Source organism: Sarcophilus harrisii, chromosome 3, assembly GCF_902635505.1.
Source record: "Sarcophilus harrisii chromosome 3, mSarHar1.11, whole genome shotgun sequence".
Classification (NCBI taxonomy): Eukaryota; Metazoa; Chordata; class Mammalia; order Dasyuromorphia; family Dasyuridae; genus Sarcophilus; species Sarcophilus harrisii.
In genome coordinates, this window is record NC_045428.1 from 573,127,447 (window position 1) to 573,148,856 (window position 21,410).

The following is a 21,410-nucleotide window of genomic DNA, read 5'->3' on the forward strand; positions in this document are numbered from 1 at the left end:
CCTCTGGCCTCCTCTCCATGGTCCCCAGGGTATGCTCGGCCCATGCCCCCTACCTGAGAGCCCCTCCCCCCACCCCAGGTGGGCTTCTTGGAATCTGGCCCCCTGGTCTGAGGCACCACACGGGGCAGGGACACCAGAGGAGAGCTCTCCCCTGGTGAGGTGGGAGCATGGAGCCACTCATTGAGGCTGCCCACTTAACTCCCCAAAGTCCCTAGGTCTAAGCCGGTTCAAATCCCCCCTTTGGGATTCACTGTCCATGTAGGTCTCAGTTCCCTCATCTGTCCAATGAGGATTAAAAAAGTCCCTTCCCCCTCTAGCTCTAAGTGGGTCATCCGGGGTTCAGAGGGGGCTCGATTTGGGGGCTTTGTCCCGTGCTCCGTCCTTTGTGAGAGGATCAGACGCCACATTTCCCTTCCAGATGGAGCCCACCCGTCATAAGCTTCTCTGACTCGAATGGGGGCTAGTGGAGGAAGATGGGATGGCTCCCTGCCTGGGTCGGAAGCCTCCCCAATAGGCCCTGGAAAGGGAGGCGGGAAGCCTTCCTCCTGTAACCCTAGGAGGCTTCAGGGCCCCCGGCCCTGTGCAGGGCTCATACTGTGGCCCCCGGGTACTGCAAGCTGATCAAGCCTCACATAACCAGCAACAGCATCTGAAGGAGTCTTCCCTAAACTTAAATGCGGTCAGGGATGCTCTCTAAGCTAGAGGCCATAACTAGGGCAGGGCAACCAGGACTTTGCCTAAGAGGGACTAGGTTTAAAGGGTGCCAGTTGTCCTTGTAGGCCTAGAAACCACTAGTTAATGAGAAGAGTTAAAATAGGAATATAGGAGATGGAGAGTTATGGTGAATCATTCCTCCTGCCTCCTCCCGCTCCCCTCCTGGACAGGAGCAGCAGCCCCCCATCCGAGGCTCCAGGGTCCACGTCTCCCCTCAGCACGGAAGGGCAGCATCCTGACTGACTCCCTTGCCCCTGGTCTCTCTGTTGTCCAATCCGCTGATGGACCGATAGTTCCAAAACTCATGTGACCACGCCACTTCCCTGCTCTAGAAACATCAGCAGATCGCAGTTAGAGTAACATGCAGCCTTTGGACACTTCCCTCCCCTGCTTGATTTCCCGCCGCCTGGTCCAAACCAGCCCCCGTAACTGTTCTCCGTCCGGGACCTTCCCAGCTCTGGCTCTGTGTGCACTCTTCCTTGCCAACAACGCTCTCCCGAGTCCCCTCCCCTTGGAATTCTAGCACTTAGCACAGGACCTGGCACATAGTAGGTGCTTAATAAATGCTTCTTAATCATTGATCATTGCTTGATTTCCTTCAAGATTCAGCCCACATGTTCTTCTGAGTCCCCTCCCCTTAGAATTCCATCATTTAGCACAGTGCCTGGCACGTAGTAGGTGCTTAATATTGGCTGATTGTTATTGTTTGATTTCCTTCAAGATCCATCCCTTGGAATTCCAGCACTTAGCACAGTACTTGGCACATAGTCGGTTCTTAATAAATGCTGCCTAATTATTGATTATGCTTGGTTTCCTTCAAGACTCAGCCCAAGTGCTCTCCCCAATTGCCTCCCCTTGGAATTCCAGCACTTGGTGCAGTGCTTGGCACATAGTAGGTGCTTAATAAATATTGGCTCATTATTGATTATGGCTTGATTTCCTTCAAGACTCAGCCCAGGTGCTGCTTTCTGCACTAGTCCTGCTCCGAGTCCCCGTTTTTAGTGCTACCCTCCCAGCTGCCTCCTACAGTAGGCTTTGGCTCCCGGTAGTAGAATTCCCTCTGTATTTCTGGTGGTGTAGCTTTCTAGGCTTCTGACACCTGATTCACCTCTACACAGTCTGTGATCCAGCATCCCGGGTCCTCTCGGTGGTCTCACACCTCTCCTTCCACTCCTTCGCTCCCACCTTTCCCGGTCTCCTTGCATCTCCAGACCCTCCCCTGTAACATCCCCCGCAGCTGCTCCGTGTTTAGATAGAGGATAAACAAGTACCAAGACGGACAGACAGGATCAGAGCCAAGGGGCCACGCTTGTTTCCCTCCGGCCTCCCGAGCTCTCTGTGAGTCCCCCTCCTTTTCCTCCCGGGGCAGGTGGGCTGCAACAAGGTCTACACGAGCACCTCAGACGTCATGACCCACGAGAACTTCCACAAAAAGAACACTCAGCTCATCAATGATGGCTTCCAGCGCTTCCGGGCCACGGAGGACTGCGGCACTGTGGACTGCCAGTTTTACGGGCAGAAAACCACTCACTTCCACTGCAGGTGAGGGGGCGGAGGGGCAACTTTGTAGCAGCGCGTGACCCCTGCCCCCGGGGTTATGGCAGGAGGGCTCCGGGGACTGACTGGGCCGGCTCCCGGGACTGACTGGGACTGACTGGACTGACAGGCCAGCTCCGGGACTGACTGGGACTGACAGGCCGGCTCCGGGACTGACTGGGACTGACTGGGCCGGCTCCCGGGACTGACTGGGCCGGCTCCCAGGACTGACTGGGACTGACTGGGCCGGCTCCCCTCCCGGGACTGACTGGGACTGACTGGGACTGACAGGCCGGCTCTGGGACTGACTGGGACTGACTGGGCCAGCTCCCGGGACTGACTGGGCCGGCTCCCGGGACTGACTGGGACTGACTGGGCCGGCTCCCCTCCCGGGACTGACTGGGACTGACTGCCGGCTCCCGGGACTGACTGGGACTGACTGGGCCGGCAGCAGCCGCCCCCCCCCCCCGGACCCCCTGGGGCCGCCCGCCCCCCGGCCGCGCCCTGACCAGCCCCCCTCCCCCAGGCGCCCCGGGTGCACGTTCACGTTCAAGAACAAGTGTGACATCGAGAAGCACAAGAGCTACCACATCAAGGACGACGCGTACGCCAAGGACGGCTTCAAGAAGTTCTACAAGTACGAGGAGTGCAAGTACGAGGGCTGCGTGTACAGCAAGGCCACCAACCACTTCCACTGCATCCGCGCCGGCTGCGGCTTCACCTTCACCTCCACCAGCCAGATGACGTCGCACAAGCGCAAGCACGAGCGCCGCCACATCCGCTCCTCGGGCGTGCTGGGCCTGCCCGCCTCGCTGCTGGGCGCCAAGGACAACGAGCACGAGGAGTCCAGCAACGACGACCTGGTGGACTTCTCGGCCATGAGCAGCAAGAACTCGAGCCTCAGCGCCTCGCCCACCAGCCAGCAGTCGTGCGCCTCCCTGGCGGCCCCGGCCGAGGCCCCCGCGGCCAAGCCCGCCGCCGCCGCCAAGATGCCGGGGCTGCTGGGCCAGGCGCTGCCCGGGAGCCTGCCGCTGGCGCTGGCGCTCTCCAACTCGGCCATGCCGCCCGCCGGGCCCTTCTTCCCCATCCCTGCCGGGCCGCGTCAGCACCCGATGCCCGTGGGCGCGGCCGGCCTGCTGGCGGGCGCCCGCCCGAGACGCAGACCCTCCCACCCGGCGGCGCCCGGCAGCGGCGGCCCCGCCGCCTGCACGTCGTCCCCGGCGCCCGCCGCCTCCATCATGGAGAGGATCTCCGCCAGCAAGGGCCTCATCTCCCCCATGATGGCCCGGCTGGCCGCCGCCGCGCTCAAGCCTTCCGCGGCCTTCGAAGCAGGTGAGCAGATGGCGCCGGCCGGCGGGGCCCCGCCCCCCTCGGGTGGCCTCCAGCTCCCTGAGTGACCCCGGGCCCCTTTGCCCCGCTGCAAAATGAGCCCGTGGGGATGGGCCCTCGCGGCCCACAGCAGGCGCTTAATAAACGCGCGTGGGTTCGAAGAGTCACCTCCCGGGGATTCTGGGCCAAAGCCTGTGGGCCGCCTGGGAAATCCCCGGCTGCCCCGGGCCTGTCTCTCCCCCCCCCCACCCCCCGGGAGGAGCCGGGTCTGCCCCGCGGTCCTCTCCTTGCCGGCCCCCTGGGGCCGGCCCGCCCTCTCCCGGCATTCCCTAAGTGTGCGGGGTGCAGGCTCCGCCCCCACCCACGCCCCGAGGGTCATTGTTCTCCTAATCTAGTCCTTCACCCCAGCCCCTCATTTCCTCCCAGCGCCACCTTCGCTCCCGACGTTCCCAGGACCCAGCTCGGTCTGGGCCCTGGGCCAGGCCCTCACCCTTCCCCAGGAGGAACTTCCCGCCTTCATGCCCTCCCCCAGGCTGTTCCATAGGGAACCTGCGTCGGCTAAACGGAGGCGGGCAGGGAAAGTGAAAGTCAGAGTCCTGAGTTCCAGTTCAGCCCCGCCCCCTTTACTACCCTAAGAGCCAATCCCCTCAGTTTCTCATCTTTGGGCCATGTCACATCTGGGCGCACTGGCAAGGGCCTGGGCCTGCCCTGGGGAGCCGGGGTGTGAGTGCCCCAGTCCCCGAGGGGCCAGGGCTGCTTACCTGAGGAGCCTGCGCTCTCCAAAGGATTCCTTTCCTGCAGCTTCTGGGGGTTAGGGAAGGTACCTCGCCTGCCCTCAGGGAGATCCCATTCTTTATCAGAATAAAGTGAAACTAGAAATCCAAAGCGGGCTTCTTGCATAAGCTCACTCTCTCCGCTCAAATGCTGGAGGAGATTTGGAGGAGGATAAAAGGAAGAAAGCCAACATTAAGCTAGAGCCTAGGAGGCCCATCCCTCTTTCTTCTTTTAGGGGTTCTTTACCAGTGCCCTGGGGACAGCTTAGGTTCTAAGGTTCTTTAAAAAAAAAAAAAGGAAAGAATTTAGGGACATTGGCACTGAAGACTGGGTCAGAAATAGGAAAGGGGGCGATGTCCTCCCTTCTTTCTTGCAGGGCGTTTCCTTGCTGTCACCCCAGTGTGATGTGGGAGAAGGGTCTGGAAAAACACCTGAGGGGGGGAGGTCAGGCCCTCAGATGATTTCTTCTATTTTTTAAGGTCCAAAGCTGTGAAGGAAGGAGGGAGGAAGGAAGGGAAGGAAGGGAGGAAAGAAAGAAAGGAAGGAGAGAGGAGAAAGCCTTTATTTAAGCACCTACTAGGTAACAGGTACTGACGAAGGAGACAGAGCCCAAGACTGCTGTGAGGGAGCTTACATTCTAAGGAGAAGCTATGACATATGGAAGGGATCCGAGGCCAGGGAGGGGAGTCTTGTTCTGGGAAGTCCCTGACAGTGTCAAAGGCTTGACCAAAGTCACCCAGCCAGGCCTTCTTGGCGCTAAGGCCAGCTCTCTTTCCTCTCTTCTCTAATATTTCATTTCTTTCTCCCACTTTCCCCATGGATTTGGCCTGTCTTTTATGCTCAGAGTCTTCCTCCCCCTCCTTCCCCATCTCCCCTTCTGCATTTCCCTCTTTCCTTCCATTCAGAGAGGAGAGGAGACCCTGCTGAGCCGCTCTTGGTAACTAGGTGACCACTGCCCTATAAAAGGTAGACCCTCGCCTCACCCCCACCCCAGCCTCCTGGGGGCACGGAGCTGGCCGGTCCCCTGCCTGGGAGGCCCCGAAATTGCAGGGCCCATCCCTTCTCCACTGGGCCACTCTCACCATCCAAGCCCCCATCCTCAGGACGCAGGCCTCCCCTCCCCTTCTGCTTTTCTGGCCCTCCTCATCCTCTGGATTCAGGCAGGGCGGACCACTCGGCTCATCCGCAGTGGCCACAAGCCAGGAACCCAGCCAGAAGGCCTCATGGGGCAGTGGTTAGAATCCTGGACTCAGACTTAAGAAAGAGCTGAGAGTTCCAGTCCTCCCTCCATCCTTAACCAGCTGTGTGACCCCACGGCCCTCGAGGCCTCAGTGGCCACCCTTGTAAATCCAAGAGGTTGGGCTCCAGCCCTACAGGGCCTGCGCTCACTCCCCACGGCCGAGGTTCCTTCTCTCAAACCGGGCCTGGGACTGAGATCAAAGGGGCGGGCCCCAGGCAGCTGTTGGGGACCGGCACTTGCCCTAGCCAAACACCCAAACTTTCCAACACTCAGTTTCATTAGAAAAAAGAAAAAATCTCCTTTCACCCAAATAGAAAGGTCACCGAGGGAACCATTTTCCTTTATTTTTTAATAAAATGCCACTAGCTGTCTGTGAAACAGCGAGCCGTCAGCTGTAGTGCCTCGGGGTAAATTAATATTTTAGTCACTTGGGGATTGTGGAAAGAAGCTCAGTGGACATGTTTCTGTCAGCAACTTTTCTCTCTCTCTCTCCCTTCTTTTCTTCTCCCTCTTTTGTTAGCTCCCACCCCCACCTTTGGCCCCTCTGGGCCCCCTCAAATCAGCCTTGGGGGCCCATTCCCCCTCCCCCTCCTGCCTCCGGTCTGGCCGAAGCCTCTGGCCCCCCTCGCCCCGGAGAGAGGTCACGCAGTTTGAACCATCTGATTGGCTGTCAGGTCCGATAGCCCTGACACAGCAGATGTTCCTCCTGGGCATGCTCAGTGGGATGCGGAGCCCGGTCACCACAGCAACGGGGAGCTGGGGATGGGGAAGGGGCCTGACTCCCAGGCTCAGTGTACCGCTCTGACTCAACATTAACAGAGACTTTAATAAATGCTCAAGTGACAGCCCCGCAAATTCCTGGTGACAGTTGGTGGAGAAAATGAGGCGGGGTGGGCCCCCCTCCCCACCCACCCACCCACCCACCAGGCCCCTGTTCCCCCCTTGCCAGCCTCCCACCCTTCTCCTCCAGGAGGGCCTCTGAGCCCAGACAACTTTTGACATAATTTTTCAATAATTATCACTTGAAGAATTGCCGAGCTGGGGTGAGAGTCACAAGTAATCACGTCAGAGGGGGAGAAACGCTGACCAGCAGCCAGGCCTCCCGGCCGGCCTGCCATCCATCCCTCCATCCCTCCCTCCTGGGCTGAGTGGGGGGCAGAGGGGGAGGGGAGGCTGCCCCCCCTACAGCTAGGCCTCTCAGAAAGGGCGCTGCCCCTCCCTCTAACCCCCTCCCGCCTCCCACCCTGGTCCTCTAACCCTTCCCATCTCCCCTCTGCCACAGGGAATGGGCAGCAGCCGCAGATCCCCCCCGGACGGTTCCCCCCAGGCCAAGTGAAGCAGGACTCTGGTGAGACCCCCTCGACCTCCTCTTCCTCCGGCTCCCAGGAGGCCTTGCAGGATCGCAGTCTGGACCTCAGCGTGAAGGAACCCAGGTGAGCTGGGGGAGCCTAGCCGGGAAGGTCCCTCCTCAGAGGGCATCCTCAAAAAGTCCATCCACGCCCAGCCCCGAAGTCACCTTTCATTGCCCACTGACCTCGGGGGTATTTCCTGCCCCCCCAGCCATGGAGGCTACTGAAGGCCTGGCCAAGCATTAGTTCTGTAAAATGGGGGGCTCGGACCAGGTGGTCTCTGCAGTCCCTTCCCATCCTAAGTAACTTGTGAGGATCCCTTCCCGCAGGGGAACGTGGGCCCGGCTCAAACGGAAGAGCGGGGCAAGGGCCCCGGCCAGGGGGGCTGTCGGGGGTGACGTCCCTGCTCCCCTGCCAGAGGCATCAGGCACTGGGGAGGGAGCCCCGAGGGGAACTGAGCTCTGGGCTCCCGGGGCCCATACCCAGCCTGACTGAAGCCCATTGGTTTGTGTATTCTAGCAATGAATCAAATGGCCACACACTCGCAGCAAATTCATCTCTTTTATCCTCGCTTATGAATAAGGTAAGGACCATCCATCACACGCCTTCCATCCCCCCACCCAGAGAAATTAAAGCTGGGTGAGAAGGGGGGGGCATGTGTTTGTTTTTTAATGTTTTGCCTCTAATAAGATGAGTTTGTACCATTTAAATTTTGAGACCATTTTTCATCGGGTATAATTTCAAAGCCACTGCTTACAAATTAATTTAATGAACTGGCTGAAGAAATATATCCCAGCCTCTGACACCTCTTTTCCCCCCTTCCCTTCGGATGGAGGGCTCCAAAAGCTTTTCCTTAGTCTCCCAACTTCTTTCTTTATCAGTTATTAATGTTATTTATTCATTTTATGTATTTTTGTTTGCTGTTTTGTGAGGTTTTTAAGTGGGGGGGACTGGAGATCAAAGTGGGAGCAAAGCATCCATTTTCACTTTTCGGGGTGTGAGTAATGGTGTCGGGATGCCTCCTGGGTAGGACACTCCGGAATATTTATTTTAAATAATGCAGGGTCTTTTTAAATTATACATCACCTCAAATATATTTCCCCCCCCCCTTTTTCATGATAAATTTGACTCTGGTGAGATTAATTTGGTTACTGTACACAACTGCATTAGCGAGCCGAGAGGCTGGCGGGCCTGGACCGCGCCTTATCATCTGCCTGCGTGATGGGCACTCGGGGTTTGTCCTTCTGGTGTCCCTGAAGCTCCCTCTCCCCAGCGCTCGCGCCAGCCCGCCGGGATGGGCAGGAGAGCCCGGGGTTGTTCTGGCCGGCGTCCCCCGCTTTCTGCTTCCCCCCTCGGACTCCCCGTCCTGAGCCTCCCGCTCTGCGCGGGTCGCACCTTCGAGCCCCCCCTTCCTCCCCCCTTCCCTCTCGGAACAAGAGTGTCTTGGGCTCCCCCCGCGAAGCTCGCCCCCCTCCCTCTTGGCTCCTCTTTTGTGTGCTTTCTCTTGTTCCAAAGAAACTCGGAGGGGTTCCCCTCCACCAGCCTGCCCCTCCTCCTCCTCCCCTTGCGTTTCTTTTGAAAACCTTCTGGCAGGAAAATAGCCGGGGAGCCGACAAGTCTGGGGCTGGAGTCGCAGGCCAGCCTTGAGTGATGGCTCCTAACAGCATGGGGGCCGGCGGAGAAGGACCGTTGATGGGGCCTTTGAATATCCCCAGGTCCCGAGCCGAGCCCTCCCGAGGAAGGCCCATCCATTCATGATGGAGGGGGAGGGCCGGGCCACCTCTCAGTGCGGCGTCGAGTGCGCGGCCCCTCCCCGTCCCCCTCCCGCTTGGTTCTCATCCCGAAACAAAAGCCGGGGGGAGACTCCCACGCGCATCCCTCGTTCCTCCTCGATCCCCCTCCCGCCTATCCCGTCCTCGTCTCCTTCGCAGATGTCCCAAGGCAACCCCAGCCTCGGAAGCCTGCTGAGCATCAAGACGGAGGCAGAAGGCGGCTCTACCGGAGAGCCCGCTCCTTTCCTGGGAAAGGCTGTGAAGACCCTGGTCCAGGAGAAGTTAGCGGAGCCCTGGAAGGCGTACCTGCGCAGGTGCGGGGGCGGGGCGAACAAGAGGGGGCGGGGCTCAGAGTGCGGGGCCGGGCCCCAGGTATCCCCCGGGGGTAACCCCCGGGGGCTGGCGCCCACGGCCCGGGCGCGGGGAGGACCTGGCCCAGAGCCGACCCCAGCCCCGCCCGGCCTCCGAGTCAGCCTGGCTTTCTGCACAAAAAGCACCTCTTGGCAAATGCTGATGAGGAGTGAAGGAGAGAATAGACGTAAAACCCGCTTAAAGCGTTCCCCATCCCCGGGGGCTCCGGGCAACTTTTCCCAGAAGGGAAAAGCAACAGGTATCCAGGCTGCAACTCAGATAGCAACCCCCGGGTCCGGACCCTGCCCCCCTCCTGGCAAGCACCAAAGGACCACGTTGGGACACCTGCGCATTCAGTTCAGCAGGCACTTATAGAGCTCCTTCTGTATACCAGGCATCGTGTAGACACTCAAATAACAAAACCAGGGCAAGCTCGTCCTGCTTCGGGGAGCGGCAGGGAAAGGAATAAGTGTGTGTTACAGGCATACATGGACCTGTCTGTGCCGGGCGACCCTCCCACATACACACACGTGTTACATGTGAATGGCACACGCAGTCTTGCACTGTATGCGCGTGTATTCAGTGGCTGTCGCCCTCCACGCGCCCTTGCCCCTAGCTGGATAGACAACTTCAGAACTAGTCCCAGGAAGCCGGGCCCGGGGTGGCCGGAGCCGTCCCTGAGTAGGGAAGGAGCCTTTATTGGGCTCCCTGGGAGGCTGTGCAAGGTCCCGGAGCAGCCCCGGGGGAGCAGCCCCAGGGGCCGCGGGGGCGGTCCCGAGGGGGCGGGGCGGGGCGGACCCCGGCCCCTCACTCGCTCTCCCTCCGCAGGTTCGGCACCAAGGACTTCTGCGACGCGCAGTGCGACTTCCTCCACAAGGTTCACTTCCACTGCGTGGTGGAGGAGTGCGGAGCCTTATTCAGCACCCTGGACGGGGCCGTCAAACACGCCAAGTGAGTGCGGGCCCTGGGTCCCCTCCCCCAGCCGGGCGGCCGGGCCTTTCCGGGCCCTCTCCGCGCCCTCCCGGCCGCCGCCTCCCCCCCACAGGCCCCGGTGGGGCACGCGGGGCCGGGCCCCCTGTCGGAAAGGGGCGCGGGCTGGAGCCGTCGGAGTTAGCCTCCCGCAAGCTGCCAGAAAATGGGCTGCCTGCGAGGCAGCAGATGGGGCCTGCCCAAGCTTGATTTAGAGCTTCAAATCCTGTGAAAATAATATTTTAATTATATTTACCGACTTAACGATAAATGAAATTCATTCTAAATTTATTGAAGTTAAAAAAAAATCCAGCGATGCTATTTTATCAACCTATCGGGAAATTTTGATGTTATCAACAAACTGATAATATTGGTAAAAATAGCAATTACCTTCATGTATTTTAATGAGACCCTCATTTTGGAATCTACCCCCCTCTGGCTTTCTCTACCCCAACAGGCTGCCCTGGTAATGAAATAAAAAAGGAAAGGGCGGGAGAAGCCGCTGAGGAAAACAAGTGGCCTGTCGGCCCAGTGGGCAGCGTAGGCGATGCTCCATATCCATAGGCCCCCACTTCGACCCAAAGGGAACCACTTCTGAGGGGACACCTGGGGTTGTTGATTTTTTTAATTAAAAAAGAAGTCATCATTGGCTTTTAGGCCCCAAATCAAGCCGTCGTGTCAGGGTCTGGGGGCGTCCAGGTCCCCAGTTTGCCGATGGCAGATCTGAGTAATTCATCATTTCTGTTATCTAACGGGCATTTATTATATGAGCATTTATTCACCAGAACCCACTGAACCCCAGAACCACAGAAGGGCTTTGGGCAGCCGCCCTCGCTGTCTCTGCCTCAGAATCACTTTTTTTCCCCTATGAATTTGTCAATTGGAGACATCTGGGCTTAAATGTCTCGCCTGGAGTCACAGCTAAGAGTCTGAGGCCGTATTTAAATTTGGGTCCTCCTCGGTCCACTGGCCCCCCGGAACCCCCCCACAGAGTCGCTTCTACCCCCAAGACAGGGACAGGGCCTTGCTGTAGAAGGGCCACCTCCCCCCGCCACTGCCTGCACCAGTGACCAGTCCCTGGATCGGCCTCGGGCCGCTGGGAACAGGTCCGAGAACGGGGCTATCTGCCCCCTGGTTAGGCAGCGAGTGGTGACGTGGACAAAGCCAGGAGACCTGGCATCCAGTTTTGCCTTAGCTGAGTCGCCCAAGGCACCTTCACCCCTGCTGGCCTTAGTTTCCTCATCTGTAAAATGGGGCTAATTGGAGCATCTGCTTCTAAAAGCATTGGGAAGATCAAATGACTAAGCTGTGGGAAGTGCCGTCCCAGAAGGACCACTCGGACCCCGGGCTGTAAGCTGGGAGGCCGGGCCAGGTCAGCAGAGGGACCCCTCTCTTTGTGCTTCGGCAAGGGCCGGTGGTCTTAGTCAGGGAGCACAGATGGGGGAGACGGGAGGCCAGGCCCAAAGCTGGACACAGCAGGGAGAGCCCACACTCGGGCCCCACCACTGGCTCAGCGTGGGCAGGACGTGGGCCCTGCTGTGACCCTGCTCCCTCCTCTGTCTGGGGAGAATCCCAGTCCCAGCCCCCAACCTTCTCACCTAAACAGCCCCTTCTCCTTTGGTAGTTTCCACTTCCGAACGGAGGGAGGAGGAGCAGTAAAGGGGAGCACGGAAGCTTCCTTCCCCAACACGACCGCCACCGAGACCAAGGCTTCCATGGCTCCGTCTTCACCTCCGGCACCCTCGGGCCCCAGCGTGGCTGCGGCAACCGCTTCGAGCCTAGAGGTGCCGGCCTCCAGCCCGGCCACGGTGCCCTCTGCCCCGACCCTCCTCGCCTGGAAGCAGCTGGCTTCCGCTGTCCCCCAGATGCCTCCAATTCCATCCTCCATGCCGGCTATGGCCGCCTCGCCCTTGGCCACGACCTCTCTAGAAAACGCCAAGCCCCAAGTCAAACCCGGATTCCTGCAGTTCCAGGAGAAGTGAGTCCCTCGGATGAGCGGGGAGGGTCCCCCGAGGCGCCCGAGGTTTCCCGTCTGGGCTTGGGCTAGTGAGTCAAGGTTCTTTCCTTGCAGAGATGCTGCTGCTAAGACCCTCCCTCCCCCCCGGGGCTTCCCATCGGAAGCAGGACTCATGGGCCCGGGGCGGGGGCCCGCACTGCACCCCAAGCCTAGCTGGGGACCGGGCCCTGCCGTGGACGGATCTGGGCTGGAGCAGCAGGGATGCGAGGGGTTGTAGTGCTGAGGGCGGCTGCTTCTGCCCAGGAGGGAGGACTCGGCCCTCCATGGGGCCCGCGGCTCGCTTCCTGAGCGGGATGACAGACAGGTGGGAGCCTCAGCTGCTCCGGCCTCGCTAGGACTAGCTCTCGGCTCGGCCTTGGGACAGCCTGGCTCTGGGGGAGAGGGCTGGCTCAGGGCCTGGGGGCGGGGACGGGAGAAGGGAGCGGGCAAGAAGGGTGACTGTATTGGGACCTCTGCACCGCAGCTTCCTGTTCTCAATAAAACTAATAAATTGGAAGTAAACACACTCCACCTGCGTTAAAGCTGTCCTCCCTGTCTAAGAGTCCCCGGGAGGTGGGTCTGCAGTAGGAACTGGGCGCTCCCTGGCCTTCCAAGCCCACAGGAGGCTCCGGAACGTCCCCCAGTCCGGGACCCTCGGCCGCCTCCCCAAAGCCAGCTCTGAGGCCGGGTCTCGGTTCTCCCACTTTCTCCCTCACCCGTAAGGAGTTTCAGGCAACCTCCGAGGTCCTTTCTGGTTCCGCCATCTAGGACCCCTTGGAAGGGAAGGCTGGGAGCTTCCTGCATTTCCAGTCACTCACAGGCCACCCACTCAGGGACGCAACTGCTCGGGTGGGCGTCTTCCCGGGGTGACAAGAGGGTGGCAGAAGGTGGGGAGGAGGGGTACAAGGCCCCCACCCAGCAGAGCTCACGGGGGTGCAGGGCTGCACTGGAGGGGGCAGTGAACATGAAGTGGCGGAATTCTCCTCGGTGGGCAGACATCAACAAGGAACCTTGGCGAGGGTCCCGAAGCCAAACAGATATACTCCCAGGTCCACCTGGGCCTGCAGGGGCTCCCTGGAAACAGTCAGACATAGGGCAGTGCCCACACTCTGCCAGCTAGGCCCTCAGGCATCCCGCCAGGGACTGGCGGGCCTAGCTCTGATACCCAAGAACTGATGGCAGTCCTTATCTCTAAGCCCCCGGCATGGTCCGGGGACGCTCTGTCCCAGCATGCCGTGCTCTGGGCACGGGCCTGTGCCATGTGGGGCTCATTCCGTGCCAGGGCACAGAGCTGGCACCCCGGGGGCAGCCCCGGCTGTGGCTGTAGGATGTAGGCCTCTGCCCCGCTCCTTCCGCCTCGGGAACCCCAAAGAGCAGGGGTGGAGCCCCAAGGACGGCAGTGACCCTGTGGGTTGTCACTCTGTTCCAGCGACCCCTGCCTCGCGAACGACTGCAAGTACGCCAACAAGTTCCACTTCCACTGTCTCTTTGGGAACTGCAAGTACGTCTGTAAGACCTCCGGCAAGGCCGAGTCGCACTGCCTGGACCACATCAACCCCAGCAACAACCTGGTGAATGTGCGAGACCAGTTTGCGTACTACTCCCTGCAGTGTCTCTGTCCAAACCAGGTAAGACCATGGCCGCCGGCCCAGGGAGTGGAGAGAGGGGTCCTCAGCAGGGTGGATGTCCCAGCCAGGCGTGGGGCGGCCAAGGGAGGAGCAGGGAGAAGTGTGCACTTACTGAGTGCCCGCTGTATGCAAGCCCCTATCTGCCGGTCTAGATGCTGGGGGGACAAAGACAACTTGTAATCAGGGAGTTCTTGACATGAGGTCTATGAACTTTTTAGTTGTTTAATATTTTGATTTTAATTGTATTTTGCCCCCATTTTTAATATTATTTTAATTTTTATTTTAATATTATTTAATGTTTTAATTTTAATTTTTAATATTTTAAATTTTATTTTATTATTTAATATTTTAACATTAATTTAATTTTAATATTTTAAATTTTATTTTAATATTTAATGTTTCGATATTATTTAATTTTAATATTATTTAATGTTATCCATAATATTTCCAAATTTTTCTTTGTGATCCTATGAATTTCATTTTATGCATAAGAAAAGTTAAAAACTTCCAAGGAAGACATATGGGTAAATAGAAGATAATTTGAGGAGAGAAAGAGCACTAACTAGCAGGGATGAGGTGAGGAAGGGGAGCAGTCAGGAAGGGCTCCCTCGAGGACATGGCCCCAAGTTGAGACCTGAAGAAAGCCAAGGATTCTTAGAGGTGGAGTGAGGAGGGAGAGCCTCCCAGTCTGTGCTGGGCAGCAGCAGCAAACAAAGGTGGCAAGAACCATCAGTGACCATCAAGTCACTCCCTTTCCCCTCACTGGTTAATGTGCAGGGGAGTCCCCGGGATCATGAAATCATAGATTTGGCTCTACTGTGCACCTTAGATGGATGTATCATTCAGGTCACCCACTTTACAGGTGAGAAAACTGAGCCCCATAGAAGGGGATGCAAAGCCAGAGTTCCAAATCTGTTCCTCTGACCCCAAACCCAGGAGGGCGCGTGCCTCTCTGTCTATTCCCTCACTTCCCAACACCGACAGCAGCCTGTAGACCTCATTCACTCATCCTAAGACATATGGAGAATCGGCGTATTGAAGGTTGTCACCTTTTTGGTGGACCTGAAGCCTGCAGAAAAATAAGAGCCCTTTGGGTCCTTGATGGGTTAAACTAGCACATCTTAAGTGAGCACCTACTATGTGAGACTATTAAGCCGAGTGAAACAATCTGCGTCGAAGAGTCCATAGAAATCCTCCGTTCCGGAGAGACTGCTGGGTTAGAATTCTGACACTCCCTCGTGATCTGGGTGACTTGGGGGCTTCAGGATCCTCCTCTTTAAAATAAGAGCTACAAGAGGACTGTGGAAATCCATCTTACCCTTCAGGAAAATAGGAGGGGGACGGGACACGAGAAGGGGGGAAGTGATAAAAGAGACGGCGTGTGGGGGGAGGGAAGGGTCAGCGGCAAAACACATTTGAGGATGTCAGGGGGGAAGGAGAATGAAAATAAATGGGGGGAATACAGTCAGAAATAGTAGTTGTGGAAAAATTTTCAAAGCAAGTTTCTCTGGTGGAACATTATTGTTCTGTGGGAAACGATAAGCAGGATGCTCTCAGAAAAAAAAAAAAAAAAAAAAAAAAAAAAAACAACCCTAGAAAGTCCTCCACGAGCCAAGTGAAATACACTGTATACAAAGGAACAGTGATAGCGTGGGGTGTAAGTGGCTTTGCTGTTCTCAGTGGTCCGGGGATCCACTCGGGATGGAAAATCCTGTCCGTACCCAGAGAAGGAACTGATCGAGCCTGGACACAGATGGAAGCATTCTCTGTTATTCTCTCTGTATATCTATATTTTTAACTTAATTTTTCTTGAGGTTTTCCTTTTCATCAGGGTGAGAGATCTATGTTTTCTTTCACAACTTCACTTTTATAGAAATGTTTTGCATAAGTTCACAGGTGGTTCCCTAATTATGGGTGGGGATGAGGGAAAGGACCTAGAACCCCAAAATTTTTTAAAGAATTGTAAAAAAAAAAAAGTGTTTGTAACTGGGGAAAATATTCAATAAGCAAATTATAAAATAAGAGACGGCCTCCAAGAGCGGGTCTTTGGCCAACAGAGGCAGTGTCACCCATTGGGGGGCCTGCAGACCTCAGGAGGGCCTGAGTTCCCATCTCACCGTGAACAGCTGCTGCCTGAGCCTGAGAAGTCCTGGCTCTGAGCCCCCCCTCCGCTCCCTCCCCCACAGCACTGTGAGTTCCGGATGCGAGGGCACTACCATTGCCTCCGGCCTGGGTGCTACTTTGTGACCAACATCACAACCAAGTTGCCTTGGCACATAAAGAAACACGAGAAGGCAGAACGCCGGGCAGCCAATGGGTTCAAGTATTTCACCAAACGCGAGGAGTGCGGGAGACTAGGTAAGTCCTGGGCCCTTGGGCCCTTCCAGCCGCTTCGGGCTGGGCCCCCTCGGATTGAGGGCCCACCAGTGGTAGCCTTTGAAGTTCCATCCACTTTGGGGTTCCCATTTTTCTCCCCAGGAACCTTATTTGTCTATTTTCAGAATCCTTTGGTTGTTTAATTGAATCCCAAATTCTGTCCTCACCCACTGAGAAGGCAAGCAGTAGGGCCCCAGGGGACACGTTTCATCTACTTTGAACTTGAGATTTAGTTAAGGGAGCCACAGAAGGGCCGTGGGTACCCCCCGGGGGCAGGGGGCCCTTAAAGGGCCGTGGGCCCTACTGGGCAGTCAGGTCCCCACGCCCCCATTCAGGGCTCAGTCCTTCTGTCTCTGCCCCTCTGCTGGCCCAAGCCAAAAAGAGGAAGTCCTGAAGCCTAGGCAGGGAAGGAGAACTTTTTGGGCCTTGGAGGCCCCTGACTGAGGCCTTGGGCCTCAGTTTCCCCATCTGTAAAATGAAGAGGCAAAGGCTTCTTGAGCCCCTTCCAGTTCTAAGACATAAATTCAGATGACCCTTAAAGGTCTAACCCCCTCCTCTCCCCTTGCCCAAGAGCAGGGAGCCCTCGGGGCCCACGGGATGAGGAGCCCAGGCCCCTTTGTGGCTCCAAGTGGTTGTGGGCCCAAGCCCCGAGGGGAGTGGTTCCCGCCAGGGAGCACCGCTGAGGGGAGGAAGCAGCCGCTCCCTCCTGGCCCCCACTTCTGGAGACCGGCTGCCGGGAGGTGACTGGTAGCCATGGCGACAGGTGTCACACGCCACAGCCCCATACCTGGGCTCAGCTTACGGGGCTGGGATCTCCCCATTATTTACTCCACTTTGGGCGTTTTGGGCGCTAGCCCCTCAGCGATACCCGACACCCAGGCTGGCCACCGCCATGGCAATGGGCAAGCCTTCACCTGCCTGGCAGACGCCGTTTCCAAGGGCTCTCTATTTGTTGGGATGGGGACGCGGGGAGGGGCGTGTGGCCGGCTAAACAAACAGGCTGCCCCAGGCTCCCAGCCCCCCCGGGCCAAGGCTGGAGCAGGTGGCCCGGCCGGGGGGGGGGGGCTTTGGCGGCTGACTGGGTCGGCCTGGAGCCGAGAGGGGCCTTTGTTAGGCCCTGGGGCTGGCGAAGCCCCTGCAGAGGAGCCACAGTCTGGAGCCTCTCCCCTGGCCCATGGCCTCTCGGCCCCCTCCCAGCTCCCAGCGGCGGCTGCAGCCCCTGTGCCGAGGCTCACGGCCTGGGTGGGGGGCTGTGTCCGCAGGCTGCAAGTACAACCAGGTCAACAGCCACTTCCACTGCATCCGAGAGGGCTGCCAGTTCTCCTTCCTGCTCAAACACCAGATGACGTCCCATGCCCGGAAACACATGCGGAGGATGCTGGGGAAAAACTTTGACAGAGTTCCCACTCAGGTGAGCCCAGAGAAGGCAGAGGAGCACCTCCCCACCGCGGGGCTGGGGCCGTGCTTTGGAGCCCCCCAGATCTCCCCCCACCGCGGGGCCAGGGCCGTGCTCCATGCTGACAGGCCGTGCCCCTCCCCAGGGGAGCCAAGGTGCTCCCTCTCCTTTCCAGGTGATGGGACAGTGGGCAGAAAGGAAAGCCTGCCCCATGTGGGCAGCATGGCCCCCAGCCCAGCTTCATCAGGGCCCCCCGCTTCCTTTCAGGGGCCGCAGAACGTGCTGGATACGGAGACGGACGAGTACATGGACTACACCGGCTGCAGTCCCGGCGCGCTCTCCTCTGAGTCCTCCAACATGGACCGAAGCTGCTCCAGCACGCCCGTGGGCAACGAGAGCACCTCGGCAGGTGAGTGAGGGCCCGGCTCCGGGTGCTCTGAGCATCGCACAGTTGGAAAGACCTGGGGGGAGGAGGAAGGGCTCGTCCAGCCCCTGGATTTTACAGGTGGGGAAACTGAGGCCCAGAGACTCTGACTTCATCCAAGGGAAGGAGTGGCAGAGGCAGAATCTGAACCAGGTTCTCATTCTAAACCCGGACTCTTTTCACCGGGGCCTAAAAATCAGGAAAGAGAGGCAGGAATGAGGCATCCGCCTCGGCCCGGCCCTGTCTCTCAGAGACGGATCGTGGCCTGGGAGCAGTGGCGGGCAGCGGCCCCCTCCCACAGACCCCCTCCCGGGGACCGGCCCTTTGGGCCTGAGGCTCGCGGCCACCCTCTGCTGCCAGCCCCCCGGAATCTGGGCCTGCGTCGCCCACGAACCCCAGGGAGTGGCAGGGGCCGGGGGGGAGCAGACCGCCTTCCTGCCCCCCAGGAGGAAAATGAGTGTCCCCCACCCCCGGCAGCCATACTCTCTGGGGGCATCAGACCCTGAGCTGCCGTGGAGTCCACAGAGAGGGCACATGGCTTGTTCCTTGTGGGTTTAGCCCCGAGCCAGGCCGAGCCTCCCCCTCTATCAGTGAAGAAGGCCGAAGGGCAACCCGGCCGGGGGCTCACCCGGCTCCATTGGCCGGCTGGCTGGGCCCCCTTCCCTGCTCCTTGGGTCCGGGCTCCTCTGTTCCCTCGTGGTCTCAGAGGGCCCGGGCCTTGGATGGTGAGAACCACCTGAAAAAATGATTTCTAAGTCGATTTTCTTTACAAATCTTTGTATTTTCCTTCATGCCCTTAAAAAACATTCTTCTGGGAAGGGCCTGTGACATGAAATGAGCCCAAAGCAAGAAGGGCTTCCAGGGAGCCGGTGCCCTGGCTACAGTGTCAGGGGCCAGGCCAGGAGGGCCCCAAGTCTGTTTGAATAGCCAGCCTACAGGGGGCAGGCCAGAGGGGACCTGTTACAGGCCCCACCCCCCATGAGGACAGGGCCCCTTTCCCATCCCGGACACTCTGGCCAGGTCATCTTTCCCCTCCTTCCTTCCTGCCCTCCTCCAGGGACCTCGCCCCCCCTCCCTCCCTGTCCTTCTCTTCCTCTTCCCCTCCCTCCCTCCTTCAGCCCCCATCTTCCTCCTCCTTCCTCCTCCTATCTCCCTTCCCTCCTCCCCCCTTTTTTTCCTCTTCCCTCCTTCCTCTCCCTCCTTCCTCCCTCCCTCCCTCTCCATCCTCCTTTCTCTCCTCCTCTTCCCCTCCCCCCTTCCCATTCCTTTTCCTCTCCTTCCCTTCCTCTTCCCTGTTCTCCCCTCCTTCTTCCTTTCCCTCCTCCCCTCCCTCCACTCCTCCCCTCCCTCTTCCTTCCTCCCTACTTCCTTTTCCTCCTTCTCTTTCCCTCTTCTTCCCCCCCTCCTTTCCTCCTCCCTCTTCCCCTCCCTCCCCTTCCTTTCCCTCCTTCCCCTTCCTCCCTCCCCTCTCTCTTTCCTTCCCTCCTCCTCCCCATCTTCCTCCCTCCTCTCTGTCCTTCCCTCCCTCCTCCCCTCCCTCCTCTCCATCCTCCCCCATCTCCTCTCCATCACGGCTCCTTTTTTGCCTCTGAACACATTTGTTCCATTTTCATCACACTCGCTTCTGCCGTTGGGTTTCTCATTTGGGTTCTTTTGTTTGTGTTTGTCCGTCCTTGTCTTTTGTTTTGGTTCGGTGTTTTTTCTGTTTTGTTGTTTTCTGCTCTTCCTCCTTCCTCTCGAATAGCCGCCATACGCTCCCTTCTTCCACAAGCGGGCCGCTTGGCACTTCCTTGGTCCCCAGCCTCCACTGCCTCCATCCTTCTCCCAGGCCCTGCTCCAAATTAGCCCCTCCCTCCTCCCTACCTCCCTCCTCTCCGTCTTGTCTCTCCTTACTCTATCAGTGCCACCCTTGGGTTAACTGGTTGCTGTCATGCCCGCCTGTGCATCCAGCTTCCGTCTGTCTTGCCTCCTCCAGTCAAAAGTGACATCCCCATAGTGCAGGACGCCGCAGGTAACTCTCCCGGTGCCCCCTGCCCGGTGCCCCACCAGGCGCCCGCGTGCACTAGCGCTGCCAGGAGCCGGAGAGGTGGGCTGGGGGTGACTGCCGAGCTCCAGGGGCGTCCGCCCGTCCTCCGGGGTCTGTGCACGAGGCGGCAATGATGGGACCCAGAGGGCCAGGTGGGCTGCGTAAGGCCCCCGGCCAGAGGCAGGAATAAGCCAGGGGTCCTCGGGCCTTCTGCCCAGGCCCTTTGGGGCCTCCTGCCCAGGCCCTTTGGGGCCTCCTGCCCGGGCCCTCGGGGCCTCCTGCCCAGCTCTCGGGACCCACAGTTCTGTAGCCAGAGCCTCGGCCTTCATTCTGGGAGAGACGGCCCTGGTGCAGGGATGGGGGAGAGCAAGGGGGATGTTCAATGGAGAATGGGATCTGCCCGCATGGAGGCAGCAGTCCCTAAAGTCTCCCCTCCACAGCCCCTGGCCCAGCTCCAAAGGAGGCAGTGCCCAGCCCTGGCCAGTCCAGGGCCTCCCCCTCATCCCGGCTTGGCCTGCCCCCAACCCCCTGCCCCTGGTCTCAAGCCAAGGGCAGCTCCGTGTATCCCTGGAAGACCGAAGGTGAACAAAGGGGATTTCTTGGCCCTGCAGATTAACCTCAGATTTCTGAAATGCCCTAGCTCCTTTTAAATGTATGAAGTACCTATGATGTGCAAGGCTTCCTTCTGGGAGCTGGGGGGCCCCTGCCTGCAGAAGTGCACCTTCTGGGGAGGGTGAGGAACCAGCATTCTGGGCCCCCCCTTTAGGAGGCCCTTTGAGAGGGCTCTGGGTGAGGCTGTGGGAAGGGGTCCTTGTAACAGATGGCCCCTGCACCTCAGTGTCCTGGGCTACCCCCCACAAGTAGGTCTGAATCGGCTGAGGGAGCCCACCAGGAGACCCCCAGTCCCATCCAATACAGGTAAGGCCAGCCAGGGGACACAGAGGTTACATGAAAGCGGAATTTCGCCCTCCTGCCACTGGGCGTCATCCAGTGTCATCCCAGCCATAAGCAAAGATTGGGACAAGCCTTCCCAGACCCCACGGAGCCTGCAGGGGACATGAGTGGGGCAGACCTGGGACCAGCTGGACCTGGCAGGGATGGGAATGGGATGTCTCACACACACTCAAACTCTCTCTCTCCTCTCTCTCTCTCTCTCTCTCTCTCTCTCGCTCTCTCCCTCCCTTCTGTCTGTCTGTATATCTCTCTCTCTCTGTCTCTCTCTCCTCTCTCTCTCTCTCTCTCTCTCCTCCCTTCTCTCTCTCTGTCTGTCTCTGTGTCTATCTCCTCTCTCTTTCTCTCTCTGTCTCTCTCCTCTCTCTCTCTTCCCCTCCCCCTCCCCTTTGCCCCTCCACATGAGCATTTGCCGTCTCTGGCAGTGAGGGCCTGGGCCCCTATTTTATAGTATCATCTTGGTCTCTTTCCTCCTGCCCTGCCCTAAGTTTTCCGCTTCTGGACCCTTGGGCCTTTCCTGGGGGCCACGGGGTGCTTGAGCTGAAATGGTAGAGGGCTGACAGGAAATGGCTCCTCCCC

The 21,410-nt window shown here is 58.6% G+C and overlaps 1 protein-coding gene across 1 annotated transcript in view; it reads left to right on the plus strand.

Moving 5' to 3' along the window:
* LOC100922988 (zinc finger protein castor homolog 1) overlaps positions 1-21,410 on the plus strand; it is a 32,796-nt gene that overhangs the window by 9,226 nt on the left and 2,160 nt on the right. Inside the window, exons 8-18 of the mRNA XM_031961555.1 lie at positions 2,084-2,256; positions 2,777-3,582; positions 6,876-7,026; positions 7,462-7,525; positions 8,874-9,028; positions 9,894-10,016; positions 11,659-12,012; positions 13,460-13,658; positions 15,845-16,016; positions 17,297-17,445; positions 17,698-17,839. Of these exons, the coding sequence (XP_031817415.1) occupies positions 2,084-2,256; positions 2,777-3,582; positions 6,876-7,026; positions 7,462-7,525; positions 8,874-9,028; positions 9,894-10,016; positions 11,659-12,012; positions 13,460-13,658; positions 15,845-16,016; positions 17,297-17,445; positions 17,698-17,839 (2,488 nt within the window). The remainder of the gene's footprint in view (positions 1-2,083; positions 2,257-2,776; positions 3,583-6,875; positions 7,027-7,461; positions 7,526-8,873; positions 9,029-9,893; positions 10,017-11,658; positions 12,013-13,459; positions 13,659-15,844; positions 16,017-17,296; positions 17,446-17,697; positions 17,840-21,410) is intronic.